The following is a 15,593-nucleotide window of genomic DNA, read 5'->3' as shown; positions in this document are numbered from 1 at the left end:
TTTTTTTTTTTAAAGATTTTATTTATTTATTTGACAGAGAAAGACACAGCGAGAGAGGGAACACAAACGGGGAGTGGGAGAGGGAGAAGCAGACTCCCTGCCGAGCAGGGAGCCCGATGCGGGACTCGATCCAGGGACTCCAGGATCATGACCTGAGCCGAAGGCAGTCGCTTAACCAACTGAGCCACCCAGGCGCCCTAGAAATGGATAATTTCTTAGAAAATAACAGTTTTCTAAAATTGAACCCAGTAGAGATAGAAAGTTTATATAGATAAGCTTCCATAGAACAAAATAGAGAAAGCACCAGGCCTAGATGATGTTATAGGTTAACTTTAACAATGCTTGTAAATTCTTTTAGAGAATAAAAATGGAAGGAAAACTTACAAATTTATTTTCAAAAGCAAGTATAACATTGCCACCTACAGTTATCTCAGAAATAGGAGATTATAGACCTGTATGATTCAAAATGAGTTAACATGCTTTCCCTTAAATATCACCACAAAAATCTTAAATAAAATGAACAAACTTCAACACACACCATGATCAAGTAGGATATAACTAGGATTCCAAGGATGATTCAATATTAAGAAATATATTAATAAAATTCACTATGTTTGTAGGTCTAGGGAAACCATGCTAAAAAGCCCATTCCTAATTAAAACTCTTGAAAAATTGAAATGGATGTTTGAACACAATAAATCTATCTATGTCAGTCCAAAAGCCAGCGTCTTATATGGGGAATCAGGCATTTGTGTGAAGCTTAGGATCAAAACAAAGATGCCCACAATCTCCATTACTACTTAACATTTTTCTGAAGGTAGTAGAGGAAACAATTAGAGAAATAGGACTTTGATAAGGAGAACTTAAACTATTTGCAGGTGATAGAGAATTCCTGGAAAACCTTACACAATAATAGGGCTAATTGAAACAACAAAACAATAAAAGAACTCAGCAAGGTAACAGGTTGTAAAATTAATATGCAAAAAGGACGCCTGGGTGGTGCAATTCAACGTCCAACTCTTGGTTTTGGTTCAAGTAGTGATCTCAGTGAGACTGAGCCCCATGTTGGGCTCTGCTCAGCGGGAGTCTGCCTAAAAGACTCTCTGCCCCCCACCCCATAAATCTTTAAAAAATTAACATGCAAAAATCAATATCCTTCCTTTATACACTAGGCAATTAGAAGATAAAAGGAGGAGAAAAACACATTTAGAATAGCTACAGTGAAGCTAAATCACTTAGGTATAAATGGAACAAGAAATGTTCAAATCTTTCTAAAGAAAACTATAAACCATTCCTGAAAGTCACAAATGTAGGGACAAAAAACCCCACCTAAATATATAACAAAAATACATATCAATTCCATTTCAAGGAATTTATGCTTCAGTTTTATTTCCAGAGATATAAAAACACTTTTTTTTTTTTTTTGGTATGGACAGAGTTATTCACTGTATCGTTATTTAGAAACTACTTCAATTGCAAACATAAGGGAGAGGTGGATAAAGCATGGTATATCCATATTAGTGGAGTACTGTGCAGTTGTAGAAAGAGTGAAGAACTCTTTGAAATCACATGGAGTGATTTCCAGGATATATTAAGTGACCAAGTACGAAATAGCATATATAACATACTACTTTTTGTGTAAGAAAGTAGGGGAAATCAGAAAATACTCTTATGTCTGCTTATATGAGCAAAAATGAACACTGGAAGGATAAACTGGAAGATAGTGATGTTGGCTACTTATAAAAGATGGTGGAGAATGGTGTGGAAAGGACAGAAAATGAAAGTGTATTTGCCTTAAGTAGTTTTGACTTTTAGAAGCATATTGATGATCTACGTATAAAAGAATCAACAAGGAAAGCAAGAAAACTCTAGAACAATGCAAATGGAAACAAATGAACTCAACCGTGTTTCAAATGAATAACACAAATCACACTGAAGAGGAAAAAAATAACCCACATGCCTTTTTAATACAGTATATGGTTACATGTCCTCAGTCTAGGCGTGGATGTGGGGAAGAACTGCAAACAATTTTTTTAAGTTTGTTTTTTGAAGGTTTTGGTGAAGCAATTCTACATTATTTTGGGTGTATTTGCAGATTGGAAAAATGGTAAATGTGTTGTTGGGAGCTAAAATTCTCAACGTGGAAGATGGGAGATACAAATATGAAATGGGGAAGGCAAGGAAGAATCCTGCCTGATGGATTGGAGTTGGAGGGATCAATGTGAGCTTGTGATTAGGTAGGTAGGTAGTAGGTAGACAGACATAAATAGGCAGGCAAGCCCATAGTTACAAGTGTAGATTCTTCTGAAAGGGCCTAGAAGCTAAGACACCCCAGTAGCAGTGAGCACAATGATCACCCATATTGCCAGATCTAATTTTTAATAACATTCCCAAGAAAAGAAAACAGAGCTCCTTGGAGAAGTGGCTGATTCTAGGGCTGTAGCAGGAAAAGTAAGGATGAACCTGGTATATCTTGTTATATCAAATTAAGGAAGTGTTCAAGAAAATGACGGGTCTTGTTAAAAGCACAGAGGAATCAGCTTGAAGGGGGTTCCTTTGGTAAAATCTAGGATACTGTAAGCATCAGAATAATTTAGGAAAGTAATAAATTATAAACTTGCAACAACAGGAATCGTGAGCTTATACTGATAATGGACAGACTGACAGACAAATGGGGGGGGGGGAATTTCTTTCTTTCTTTTATTATGTTGGTCACCATACAGCAGGGAAAACTCCTACACAGAATGCTGACTGACATTGCTGGAGTTGCGAAAAAAATCATCATTTTGCAATAATTGTAGTAAAAAATGGTTTGGGAACGAATCATCAATAGGTGTTAAATCTACAGGGTGGGAACAAATTTTTGATGAGATGTGCATGGTATTTAAGTGTCTTTCTCACAGATTGTTTATAGGGTGCACAGAAAAATAGTACCTTTTCTGAGTGATCAAAATTCACATCACAAACCATGGGAAATTACATTGTGTGCCTCTGGATATGATAGCTGCTGAGAGAAATATCACTGAGAGCAGGGTTTGGCAAACTCTATACAGGTTAAGACAGTAAATATTGTGGGCTTTGTAGATTATACAGTCTCTGTTTCATCTACTCAATTCTGTCATTGAAATTTGAAAGCAAGCCATAGATAATATGTAAATGAATAAATATGCCTATGTACCAATAAATATTTACTTAAAAAATGAGCCACTGGCTAGATTTGGTCTATGGGACACAGGTTTCCTACCCACTATTCTGAGTGGGACTGTAAAGCTAAATCTAATCATTAAGCAGTATCATACAAACCTCAAATGAGGAACTTTTCGTTTAAGAAGGCCAAGAGCTTTATTCTTCCAAAATGTCAGTGTTGGGGCGCTTGGGTGGCTCAGTCAGTTAAGCCTCCAACTCTTGATTTTGGCCCAGGTCATGATCTCAGAGTCCTGGGATTGAGCCCCATGTGGGACTCCTCATTGAGTGGGGAGTTGGCTGGAGATTCTCTCTCCCTCCCTGCAGCCCCTCCGCCCCTGTGCCCCTCTCCTTCTCTCTAAAATAAATAAATCTTAAAAAAAATGTCAATGTCATGGGAAACAAAGACTGAAAAATTGTTTCAGATTAAAGGAATTTTAGAAACTCAGTGAAGGGCTTGACATTTATTATTAAAAGAGTTTCAGGCCATTATTGCTATAGGCTCACAATTCTAGTATCTAAAGACTTAAGTTACCTTGTCCTTTTATTGGGTCAGTGGTCATTTAATAAGTTCAACTTTGCCTTCATCCTAGGAATTGACAAAAAATGTTAAGAGTAAACCATTGACAATAGAAAAAAGAGATGGAGAATGGATAGATTAAAAGAGATTTGATAGACATGTCAGAATATTGGACAACTGTAATGTATGGATCTCATTTAGATCCTGATGAAACAAACTTAAAAAAAAGCTTATAAAATAATTAGAAATTTGAACACTGACTGGAAATTTCCTGATATTAGATAATTATTAATTGCCTGGTTTGCTCTTGTTTTTGCTTTTTTTTGAGAATTGCCGTGCAGACCTCTAGGGTTTTGGAGCAAAGCTATAGTCTCTTCTACAGATAACTTTTTGAGAAAATTCCTGTTTTGCTAGACTTGCTGCCTATTATATGAGTATAATTATTTTTTCCCTTGGCTGGATGACTTTCAGTTGTTAATACTTTTCCCAAAAATGTTTGGTAGAAATTGGCAAAACCGTCTGGGTTTGGGATTTTCTTTGTGGCAAGGTTTTAAAAGTACAGGTTCAATTAATCTCATAGTTATAAGAGAGTTTTTCTCTCTTCTTGTCAGAGTTGGCATTTGATTATTTTTTCAGAATTTGTCTGTTTTATTTAAATTTTCAAGTGTATTGACCTAAGTTCTTCATAATATGCTGTTAGTGAGGTTTAGAATATTTTATAGCTATGCTCCCCTTAAGTTCCTAATATTGGTTTATTTGGACCTTATTGTCTTGAGCAGATTGTCCAGAAGATTATAAGTATTAATACTTTTCAAAGTACCAACTTTGGAAGTTATTGATTTTTTGGTATGTTCATTTGTCTATTCTTATTTTTATTATTCCCTCCTTTTAATATATTTTGATTTGTTAAGCTTTTTCCCTTTCTTTATGTTGGTATTCATTGTCTTTCAGGTTTTTTAAAAATGTTTTTAAAAAATATATGCATTTCTTCTTTATAGTATCTTTTTAAAAGATATTTTAAATTTGGATAAACTATATAATTTATTAATTTTTATAGTGTGTGAGTTTTGTATTCTGAGAGATCTTTGTCAAGGTCACAAAGGTTTTCTCTTACATTTTCTACTAGCTGTTTTATAGTTTTGGCTCTTATCCTCAGATCTATCATCTATTTGAGTTAATTTTCATATATGGTATGAAGTAAGGGCTGAGGTTTTGTTTGTTTGTTTAATAAATATCCAAATTTTCCAGTAACATTTGTTGAAAAGATTTTCCTTTCCCCATTGAACTACCTTGGTAAATGTGTTGAAATGTCAGTTGACCATATGAGTTAATGTTTGGACTCTGTTGTGATCCACTTACGTATATTATGTTTACTCTACAACCACACTTCATTGATTACTGTAGCTTTATAACTGAGGTAGTGTAAGTCCTGTGTTATTTTTTCTATTTTCAAAAAGTTTTGGACTATTCTATGTACTTCACATTACCATATAAAATTTAGAATCAGCTGTCGATTTCTTAAAAAAAAAAAGCTTGTAGGAATTTTAATTGCGGTCTAATTACATATACAAAAGGGAATATTGAGTCTTTAATAATATTGATTCTCCTAACTCATGGACATGGTATATTTCAGCATTTATTTAGGTCTTCTTTAAATTTTTCAACAGTGTTTTCTAGTTTCTAGTGTACTGGCATTGCACATAGTTTGCTAAATTTATACCTAAATATTTAAAATTTTTGTTATTGTAAATGGTGTTTTGCAGCTGTTTGTGCAGTGTAATGATTGTCATGTTTGCCTGTAAATGGCACTTAATTTCAATTTACAATCGTTGATTACAGTATATAGGAAAGCAATTGATTTTTCATATTGAACTGGTATCCTGCAACTTTGCTAAGCACACTTACTAATTCTTACAGCTTTTTGGTAGAGTATTATTTTCTACATAGATGATCATGTGTTAAAACCATGATAATAAATTTTGTTTACTTCTTCCTTTTCAATCTGCATGCCTTTGACTTATTTCTTTGTATTATTGCAGTGGCAGTATCTCTGGAACAGTGCTGAGTAGGAGTAGTGAAAGCAGCTATTTCTGCTTTTTTCCCCTGTTCTAGGAGGGAATGTTCCAGTCTTTTAATTATGTTAGTGGTACGTTTTCTAGATGCTTCTTATGTGGTCAAGGAAATCCACTTTTATTCCTAGTTTGCCAAGAGTCTTTTTCATCAATGATGTTAAATTTTGTCAAATAATTTTTATGCATCTATTGAGATCATTTGTTCTTTATTTTTTATTTCTTTTTTTTTTTAAGATTATTTATTTATTTATTTGACCAAGAGAGACAGAGCAAGAGAGGGAACACAAGCAGGGGGAGTGGGAGAGGGAGAAGCGGGCTTCCCACCGAGCAGGGAGCCGGACGTGGGGCTCGATCCCAGGACCCTGGGATCACGACCTGAGCCGAAGGCAGACGCTTAACGACTGAGCCACCCAGGCGCCCCTGTTTTTTTATTTCTTAATGTGATGAATGACATTGATTTTCAGATGTTAAATAACTTTTGCTTTGTTGGGTAAATCCCATTGGTCATAATGTATTTTCTTTTTCATATATTGCTGGAAATGATTTGCTAAAATGTTAAGGATTTTTATGTTTATGTTCATAAGAGATACTGGACTAGAGTTTTCCGTTTTTATAGTCTGTCTGGTTTTGCATTCTGGGTAATGATAAAGTGATTTGGGGAATGTTTTACTCTATACTATCTTCTGTAAGAGTTTGTGTAGAATTGGTATTATTTCTCTCTTAAATTTTTGATGGAGCTCACCAGTGAAACTGTCTGATTCATGAACTTTCTTTGTCAGAAAGATTTTGACTATTGCATTTATTTTCTTTAATAAATGTTAGAGATATTCAAATTACCCATTTCTTTGTAAATGAGCTTTGGTAGTTTGTGTTTGAAGTTTGCCCATATCATTTAAAGGTGTTAAATTTATTGGCAAAGTCATTAATTATATTCTCTTATTTTTTTTAATGTTTGTAAAATATGTAGTGATATCTCTCTTTTATCTGATATGAATTATTTGTGTCCTGTCTTGTCAGTTTGACTAGAGATTAATAGTTTAAACAAATTTATTGATCTTTTCAAATAACTAGCTTTTGTTTTCCCATTTTCTATTTTTATTGATTAGTGCTCTATTTGTCACATTTCTTTCCTTATTTGGGTTTTATTTGCTCTGTTTAATTTCTTAAGGTGGGAGAATAGATCATTGAATTGATTGAAACTGTTTCCTTCTTTTTAAAAATATGTGTTTATTACTATAAATTTCTTTCTAAGCCAATAGTTCTCAAACTTTAATATACATAAGAATCACCTGGATGGTTGTTAAAATAGATTGCTGTGTCCTAAACCCCTGATTTTCTTATTCATTATGTGAGTATTGATGCCAGGAAACTTCCATTCATAAAAAGTTTCTAGGTAATGCCATTTGCTACTGTCTAGGAACCATCCTTGAGAATGATTGCTTAAGCTCTGCTTAAGCTGTCCCCTGCATATTTTGAAATGTATTTTTGTTTCCATTTAATTCAAAATATTTTCTAATTTTCTTTGTGATTTTTTTTCGCTGGCTCCTAGGTTGTTTATTAGTATTGAGTTTAATCCAAATAGATGAAGATTTTTCAGATATCTTTCTTGTCATTATTTCTTGTTTCATTTAGTTATTGTCAGAGACTATATTTTGCTATTAAAATTTTTGTGAGTCTTCTGACTGAGAATATGGTCTATCTTGGTGAATGTTAAGTGTCAGTTAAAAAGGATGTGTCTTCTGGTGCAGTTGGTTGGATGCCAAATGCATGATGATGGATGGAGTTGTTCAAGTCTTATATATCCTTACTGGTATTTTGTTTAGTGTTTTCCTTAGTTTCCTTAGTTACTGAAAGACTAATGTAGAAACCTCCATTTATGGTTGTGGATTTAAGTATTTAATTTTTTTGGTTCTATCAGTTTTTGCTTCATACATTTAGATGTTTTGTTATTAGGTATTTATACAATTAGAATTTCCAGGTCCCTGAAATAAATTGTCTGCCTTCATTCCAGGTTATCTTCTGTTACCATTTCTCTTATCATCTGTTTGAACGGCTTCTTTAACATATCTTTTAGAGTAGGTCTGCTGGATATGGATTATCCTGGTTTATCTAAATCCGAGAATCTTTATTTCACAATCATCCCTGTCATGGAGTTCTGAGTTAGTTATTTTTTGGCACTTTAAAAAAGTGTTGGGCACTTCTGGCCTTCATGGTTTCTTAGGATGAAAATCACAGTCATTCAAACTTGTAATTTGTTGTTTTTCTCTAACCACTTCTGAGATGTTTTGTTCATCTTTAGTTTTCAGCAGCTTGATTGTGATGTGTTTAGGTGTAGATTTCTTTCAGTTTATCCTGTTTGTGATTTCTTCAGCTTCTTGAATCTGTAGGACCAAATTTGTTAACTATACTTTTTGTTGAGGTTGCTCTAGGGGTTACAATATACATTTTCCAATTTATCAGATTCTACCTTCACATAATGTTCTACCACTTCACATATAGTGTTAGAACCTCTGAACTTCCTACATTTCTCCTCTTTTCCTTTGTGCAAATATTATGTCTCATATGTTATGAACACCATCATAAATTGTTATGATTTTTGTTTTAGAAAGTAAGTTATCATTTTTAGGGAGACAAAAAAGGAGAAATTATGTCTTTTATATTTACCTACATATCAACCTTTCCTGCATCCTCCATTCATCTGTATAAATCCAAGTTCTATCTGGTGTTGACTGTTACTTTCATTCAGCTTGAAGAAATTCTTTGTCATCTCTTGTAGGGCAAATCTGGAGTAGTACATAATCTCTGTTTTATTTTATTTTATTTATTTATTTATTTATTTATTTATTTATTTATTTATTGTCTGAAAAAGTTTTGTTTCATTATTGGAAAATATTTTGTTGGGTATAGAATTCTACCTTGATAGTTACTCTTTTTTTTTGGTAGAGAATTCTTGGTTGACAGTTTTTTTCTCCCTTCTGAGTACTTTAAGAATGTGAGACTTTATTGTCTTCTGACTTACATTCTTTCTGATAAGAAGTTAGTTCTAATTCTTATTTTTGTTCTTCAGCTTGTACATCTTTATTACTTCATGCTGTTCCTTGGTGTGGGTTTCTTTTCTCTTTCTTTCTTTCTTTCTTTTTCCTTCCTTCCTTCCTTCCTTCCTCCTCTCCTCTCCTCTCCTCTCCTCTCCTCTCCTCTCCTCTCCCCTCCCCTCCCCTCCTCTCCCCTCCCCTCCTCTTCTCTCCTTTCCTTTCCTTTCCCTGCTTGTATTTCATTGATCTTCTTGTTTTTGTGAATTTATACATTTCTGTGAATTTGAGAATTATTTCTTCAAACATTATTTCTGTCCACTCATCACTACATTATTTCTGGAACTGTTATCACACTAGATTAGACTGCTTTAATATTTTTCTACAGGTCCCAGGTTCATTGTTTTTCAGGATTTTTTGTTTGTTTGTTTGTTTGTGTTGCTTCATTTTGGATAGCTTTTATTTCCATATCTTAAGTTCACTGTTCTTTTCTCCTAAAGTGTCTAAATTGTGTTAATTCTACTCAATGTATTTTACATTCAGATATTATAGTTTCCATTTCCAGGAGTTCTGTTTGTGTCTTTTTTATCTTTCATTTCTCTCTTATCATGTTCATGTTTTCTTCAACATTATTGAACGTATTTGAACATATTTGTGATAGCTTTTGAGACATTATTTTCAACTACTTTTATCTTCTGTGCTATTTCTGGGTCACCTTCTGTTGACTGATTTTTCTTCTTGTTGTGGGTTATATTTCCTTTGCCCTCTATGTTTGTTAATTTTTTAAAAAAGTATTTATTTATTCATGAGACAGAGAAGCAAAAATAATAAAAGTATGAGAATGTGAATCATAATTAATTTTACATTTTGAGTTTATCACCTGTATCTGAACAAGATTGTTTCCTTAATTTTTCATCTGAAACTACCATACCACCTGTGGGTTCTTTAATTGAACTGCTAGTGACTAACCCTTGAGAAATACTGCTGTGGTATTTAAGAATACAGCCTTTGGTGTTAGACCTGTATCGTAGGTCTTATACTTTTAATTTTTTTTTTTAATGTTTGATAAGTAGTTGAGTGAAATATTGCATTTCATGATGAACTGCCCATTACTTGTAAGTGAATATATATTTTTAATTGAACTTTTTATTTTGAGATCATGTCGATTCACATACACTTGTAAGAAATAACAGAGTGATCCTGTGTACACTTTATGAAGTTTTCCCAAATGGTATTCTTGCAAAAATATATTACAATATTGCAACCTGGATGTTGACACTGGTGCAATTCACCGATCTTATTCAGGTTTCCTCATTTTCATTTGTATTTATTTGTGTGTGCATGTGCGTGTATTGTGTACTTGTGTATGTGTTTAGTTCTGTGCAGTTTTATTGCATATTGTTTCATGTATCCACCACCACAGTCAAGATATAGAATAGTTATATCACCACAAGACTCCTTCACATTGCCCATTTAAACCACACCTTCCACTCTCACTCCCCTCCTGTCTCTCACCCTTCATAATCATTGATCTGTCCTCCATTTCTAGAATTCTGTTATTTCAAGAATGTTATTAAAATAACCCATTTACATTTAAGTTAATTTTGATATATTAGTGCCTTGGTCTGTTATTTTATTATTTATTTCTTCTCTGTTTCCTATTTCTTGTGCCTCTTTCTCTCTTTACTTGTTTCTACTGGGTTACTTGGGAACAATTTTTAGAATTCCATCTTGATTTACTTAATAGTATTCTTGAATGTATCTCTGTATAATTTTCTTAGTGGTTGCTCTACATATCGACTGGGGTACCTGGATGGCTCAGTTGGTTAAGCATCCAACTCTTGATCTCAGCTCAGGGCTTACTCTCAGGATCATGAGTTCAAGCCCCACATTGGGCTCCACACTGGGCATGTAGTCTACTTAAAAAATGTGTGTGTGTGTATGTATATATATATATATATGTATGCATACACATATTTATATTTATGTGTGTGTGACTTATCACAGTCTACTAGTATCAGCATTTTACCACTTCAGGTGAAGTGTGGCAACCTTGCTTTCATTTACATCCCCTTACCTTTTCCACTTTTAAATATCATTGCTTTCAGTATTAGATGATGTTATAATTTTTTCCTTCATCAGATATGATTTATAAACCTCACAGAGGAGAAGGATAGTCTATTGTATGTAATCATATTTCTACTGTGTTGTTCTTTCCTGATGGTCTGAGATTCCTTCTTCTTCTTCTTTTTTTTTTTGAGAGAGGTGCATGAGTGGGGGGATGGGAGGGGCTGAGGGAGAGGGAGAGAGAGAATCCCAAGCATGGGGCTCAATCTTATGATCCTGAGATCATGACCTGAGCTGAGATCAAGAGTTAACCAACTGAGCCACCAAGGTGGCCCCTGAGATTCCTTCTTTAATTATTTCATTTCTGTTTAAATATTTTCCTTTAACCATTCTTTAAGGAGAGGGTCACATTTCAAAATTTTTTAGTTTTCTTTCTTTTCATCTAAGAGTCCTTTTTTCCATTTGATTCCTAAGGGATAGTTTTGCTAGAACAGAATTCATGCCTGACAGTTCTTGTTTTTCAGCACTTGAAAAATGTGCTACTTCCTTCAGGCTTTTATAGTTTCAGGTGAGAAATCCACAGTTATTCAAAATGATGTTGCCCTATAACTAATGTGTCATTTCTCTCTGGCTGCTTTCCAGATCTTTTTTTCTTTGTGTTTAGTTAGTTATAAGTTTTCTTATGATGTGTCATGGTGTGGATTTCTTTGAATTTATCTGATTTGGATTTCTCTAAGGTTCATGAATCCGTAAGTTCGTGTCTTGTACAAATTTGGATGTTTTTAGTCATTGTTTCTTCAAATACTCTTTCATTTCCATTCTCCTTTTCTTCTTTTGGGATTTTAATGATATGAATGTTGAATCAACTATTATTGTCCCAAAGCTTTCTGAGATTCTGTTGACTTTTTTTTCAGGCTGTTTTCTCTATTATACAGATTGGGCACATTTTATTGATCTGTCCTCAAATTTACTGATTCTGTCTTCTGTCAGCTCCACTCTATTATTGAGTCTGTATATATAGTTTTTGCTTATTATTGCATTTTTTCCCCCTAAATTTCTTTGTTTCTTTCTTTTTTTGCTGAGATTTATTATTTCAAAAGAACTTGCAATTGCTTGTTGAAATGTTTTTATCATGGCTACTTAAAAATGCTTGTCAGGTAGTATCAGCATCTCAGTGTTACTGTCACTTGATTGATTTTTTTTTCATTCAGTTGTGATTTTACTGGTTCTCAGTATGACAAGTGATTTTTTTTTTTAATTGTAACCTGGACATTTGGCTATTGTATTGGGAGTCTTTGGGTCCCATTTAAATCTGTTTTAGCAGGCAGTCCCTGTTTAGGTTTATTCTTCAGGTCTTGTGGGATCTCTCCTTCCAGTCTCGATCTGGTGAGGAACAGGAACTCTTTCCCTGTCTGCTTATTTTAAACAGTGTTTGCTGGGTCCCTCTTGCTGATGCTGCTAGGATCACCTGGGTTGTCCATAGGACTCCTGTTCAGTTTTGAGGAGGAATAAGGCTACCTGCGTTGCCTTTTCATTGCTTGGTTGAGCAGTTGAGAAATGTTGGGTTTGCACAGCCTTCTTCTGTTGGAGGTTAAGGAGACACCCATTCTCTAGTCCTGGAGTCTGTAACCAGTCTGCCTTTACACTTTTCAGATTTGTCTCTTGCACTATTTCCAGAGTCTGTTGTTGTACTTAGTGGGGAGGAGAGGAAGAAACGAGTCTATACCATTTTGTTCCACTTATCAACTTCTAAACTTTTAATGTGGTACTTTAGTTTTTCTAACTCTAGATTTCATCAGCTGTAAAGAAGAATATGCAATAGTAAACCTGTCGAAGGGTTATTATTAAATGAAATAATGAGGTGCTTCTTGAGACATAGTATATGTTCTATTAGATAATGATGCTACAGCTTATTGCAAAGTTGTTTATTGCATTATTGTTTTTAGGAACAAATTGAAACCCAAATGAGTCACGATGTAGAGTTATTTAAATAAGTTATGTATCATTAATAGAATGGAACTTAGGTGTTGAAAAATAATAAGTGGGTCATGGAAGAATGCCCCAGTTGTTTTAAGTGAAAAAATAGCTGTAAAATAGCATGATTTTTTGGTACAAGTATTTATAGGTGTAGATGCAGATGTTTGTAATTTAAATGTATTTTGTATATGTGTAATAAAATATTTAGAACAATATTCTGAAAATAGTCTGGACATAACAAATTGTGAAAAATACCTCTAGATAGTGGGTTGGGAGAGAAGGTAATATTCACTTTTACATTAAAGACCTTTATTTTTTTGGTAAGAAGCATGTTCATCTTTATTAAAAAGAGAATGAATAAAAATATGAAAACTGTCAATTGGGCTATATGAGTAGAACTTTAATAAGTGGTTAAAGAGTATTAATCAAATTATTTCTGATAAGTTATTATTAATGTCATTTTTTAGAAATTACCTCTAAAATGTAATACTCATTAGTTACAAGTGTGCTTTGAAATTTCTTGACATATGTTTAGTTTTATCAAAATAAAATTGGCTTAGTGACTCCTTTTGATACTTCTATATTTTATGACCATTGAAGTATCACTTTCTTCACTACTTTAGAATTATGTAAAAGTGAACAATTTTTAAGATCACTTTTATTTTCTGTTACTTGACTTGAGTATTTTCAGTTGAGCTGCCTACTATGCTAAAGTTTAGATGACTAGTTAGAGGGAAGATGGAGGTGTGGTTTGGGTGGATACCTAAAGACCAATGACAGATTTCTATATAGTTACTCTTTATAATCTAAATTTTCTAAGGCAAGGATCTGTGTTTTGTTCATCTGCATATTCTTAAAAGCATGTCTTGCATATGATTGATGGTCATATCAATTTGAGTTTGCAGTAAGAAATGAGTCCCTTTTAGATATACCAAGCAGAATGGGATTTAATATAGGGAGTTAGTTACAAGAGTATTAGAGACAACAAAATGAGGGGATCACCCAGAAACCTGGAAGCTGCTACACACTCAGGCTGAAGCCCAAGACCACATTTGTCACTGAGCTACTCTAGGTGCCGCTGCTGTCACTGAGCAGGCACTAACCTGCTGCTGTTGCTGTGTGGTCATCGCTGCTCTTATCCACTGTAGTCCCCTGCATGGTCCTGCTGCTAGAGATGAAGGTAGAACGTCTTCATTACTCTCACCTTCTAATCTCTCACCAGTACTCCCCTTGGTGGAACCTATTAGTTGATACAGCTGTCAAGGAAGTCCTGAAAATTCAGTGTTTAGGTTTTCGTTCTTCTCTGTAGAAGGGAAAGTGAGGCTTATAACCAAGAGTTGAAGGACCAGCATGGGCTAAAAATTGCTAAGGGTGGGGATCATATCTTTTTTAATCTTTGCTATATCAGTGACTAATTCAGAGCTTGTCACATAGTAGGCTTTCTTTAAACTATTTGTTAAGTCTTTTTCTCAGGGCTATTTACAAATACAGAAATTTATGTGAGAATAAAGTTTTCCTTTTTCTGTTGCACATCCAAAAATTTGGCATTTTCAATATTTCAGAGTTTAATCGACAGAAAGACCAGTCTTTCTCAACTTCAATCTCTAACATCTAACATAGTAACTAGCATGTATTTAATAATTGTTTTTTGATTAAATGAATATTAATTATACTTAATTTACTCATAAAATGTGCTGTTAGAATTTACTTATTGGTAGTTTGGTGATATATTAGTTATATTTTTAAATACTCTTTGAAGTTCATGATTTATCTTCTTTCTCTTACAGCATCAAACACTTGGCTTGTTCCAGAAACTAAAGGAGCTATTGTTCAAGGTGGATATGGCCATACCAGTGTGTATGATGAAATAACGAAGTCCATTTATGTTCATGGAGGCTATAAAGCATTACCAGGCAATAAATATGGATTGGTAGATGATCTTTATAAGTATGAAGTTAACACTAAGACTTGGTGAGTAGATTGGGTAAAAGTATGATGAGAAACTTTGTCACAGTTATATTTTATGTTTGTGTAATAGTGGTATTTATTAAATATTTTCAGGGAAGCATTCTTGTCCTTTTCCCCTGTTTATTTCAACTAATTCTCTTGTACAGCAAAGGCACAAAACAACACATTTTCTATGTATTCATTATCACTGTAAGTGATTGACTTTAAAATGTTTTCTGATTACATAGATATACTATTCTGTATGCATTACTTGTAAGTGCTGATCTCATGTTCAATTCAGATGAGCAAACTTGCTTACCAGTGTAACTTTGAGCTTTGATATTTTCTGCTCTGTGATTTTTTCTTTGCATTCATATTTTAATGTCATTTGTAAATTTTAAAAGCATTTCTTCAGTTTCATCATCTAATTTCCTATGAAATGCAAAGCTTGTGCATTTAGGTATTTTTTATTTTGTTGATTTTTATTGTTGTTATAAACAGTGTTACATTGTACATCTTGTACTGGTTTTCTCATGCAGATATGCGAGAGTTTTGTAGGGCATATAGTTAAAAGTGAAATTGTTGTGTCTGAGGATATTTGTATCCTCAACTTTACTACGTGTTGCCCAGTTGCACTCCAAGTCACTGTGGTAATGTATACTTCCACCAGGTAGATGTGAATGTCCCTGTTTCTTCATATTACCACCAACATTTGGTAATTGTGAGGCTATTTTCCTCTTGTACTTGCAATGGATTTCCTTGGTATCTTAATATTTATTGTGCATATCCAGATCACTA

General features: G+C 33.7%; 1 protein-coding gene across 2 annotated transcripts in view; it reads left to right on the top strand.

Moving 5' to 3' along the window:
• The window catches only part of LOC102732683 (attractin-like protein 1), a 163,470-nt gene that overhangs the window by 21,736 nt on the left and 126,141 nt on the right, over positions 1-15,593 (top strand). For both annotated transcript variants that reach the window (XM_081823458.1, XM_081823459.1), the window contains exon 4: positions 14,636-14,819. In XM_081823458.1, the coding sequence (XP_081679584.1) occupies positions 14,636-14,819 (184 nt within the window). The remainder of the gene's footprint in view (positions 1-14,635; positions 14,820-15,593) is intronic.

Source organism: Leptonychotes weddellii, chromosome 6 (assembly GCF_054177405.1).
Source record: "Leptonychotes weddellii isolate Sample4059 chromosome 6, ASM5417740v2, whole genome shotgun sequence".
Taxonomy (NCBI): Eukaryota; Metazoa; Chordata; class Mammalia; order Carnivora; family Phocidae; genus Leptonychotes; species Leptonychotes weddellii.
This window is presented reverse-complemented; position numbering and strand designations above follow the sequence as displayed.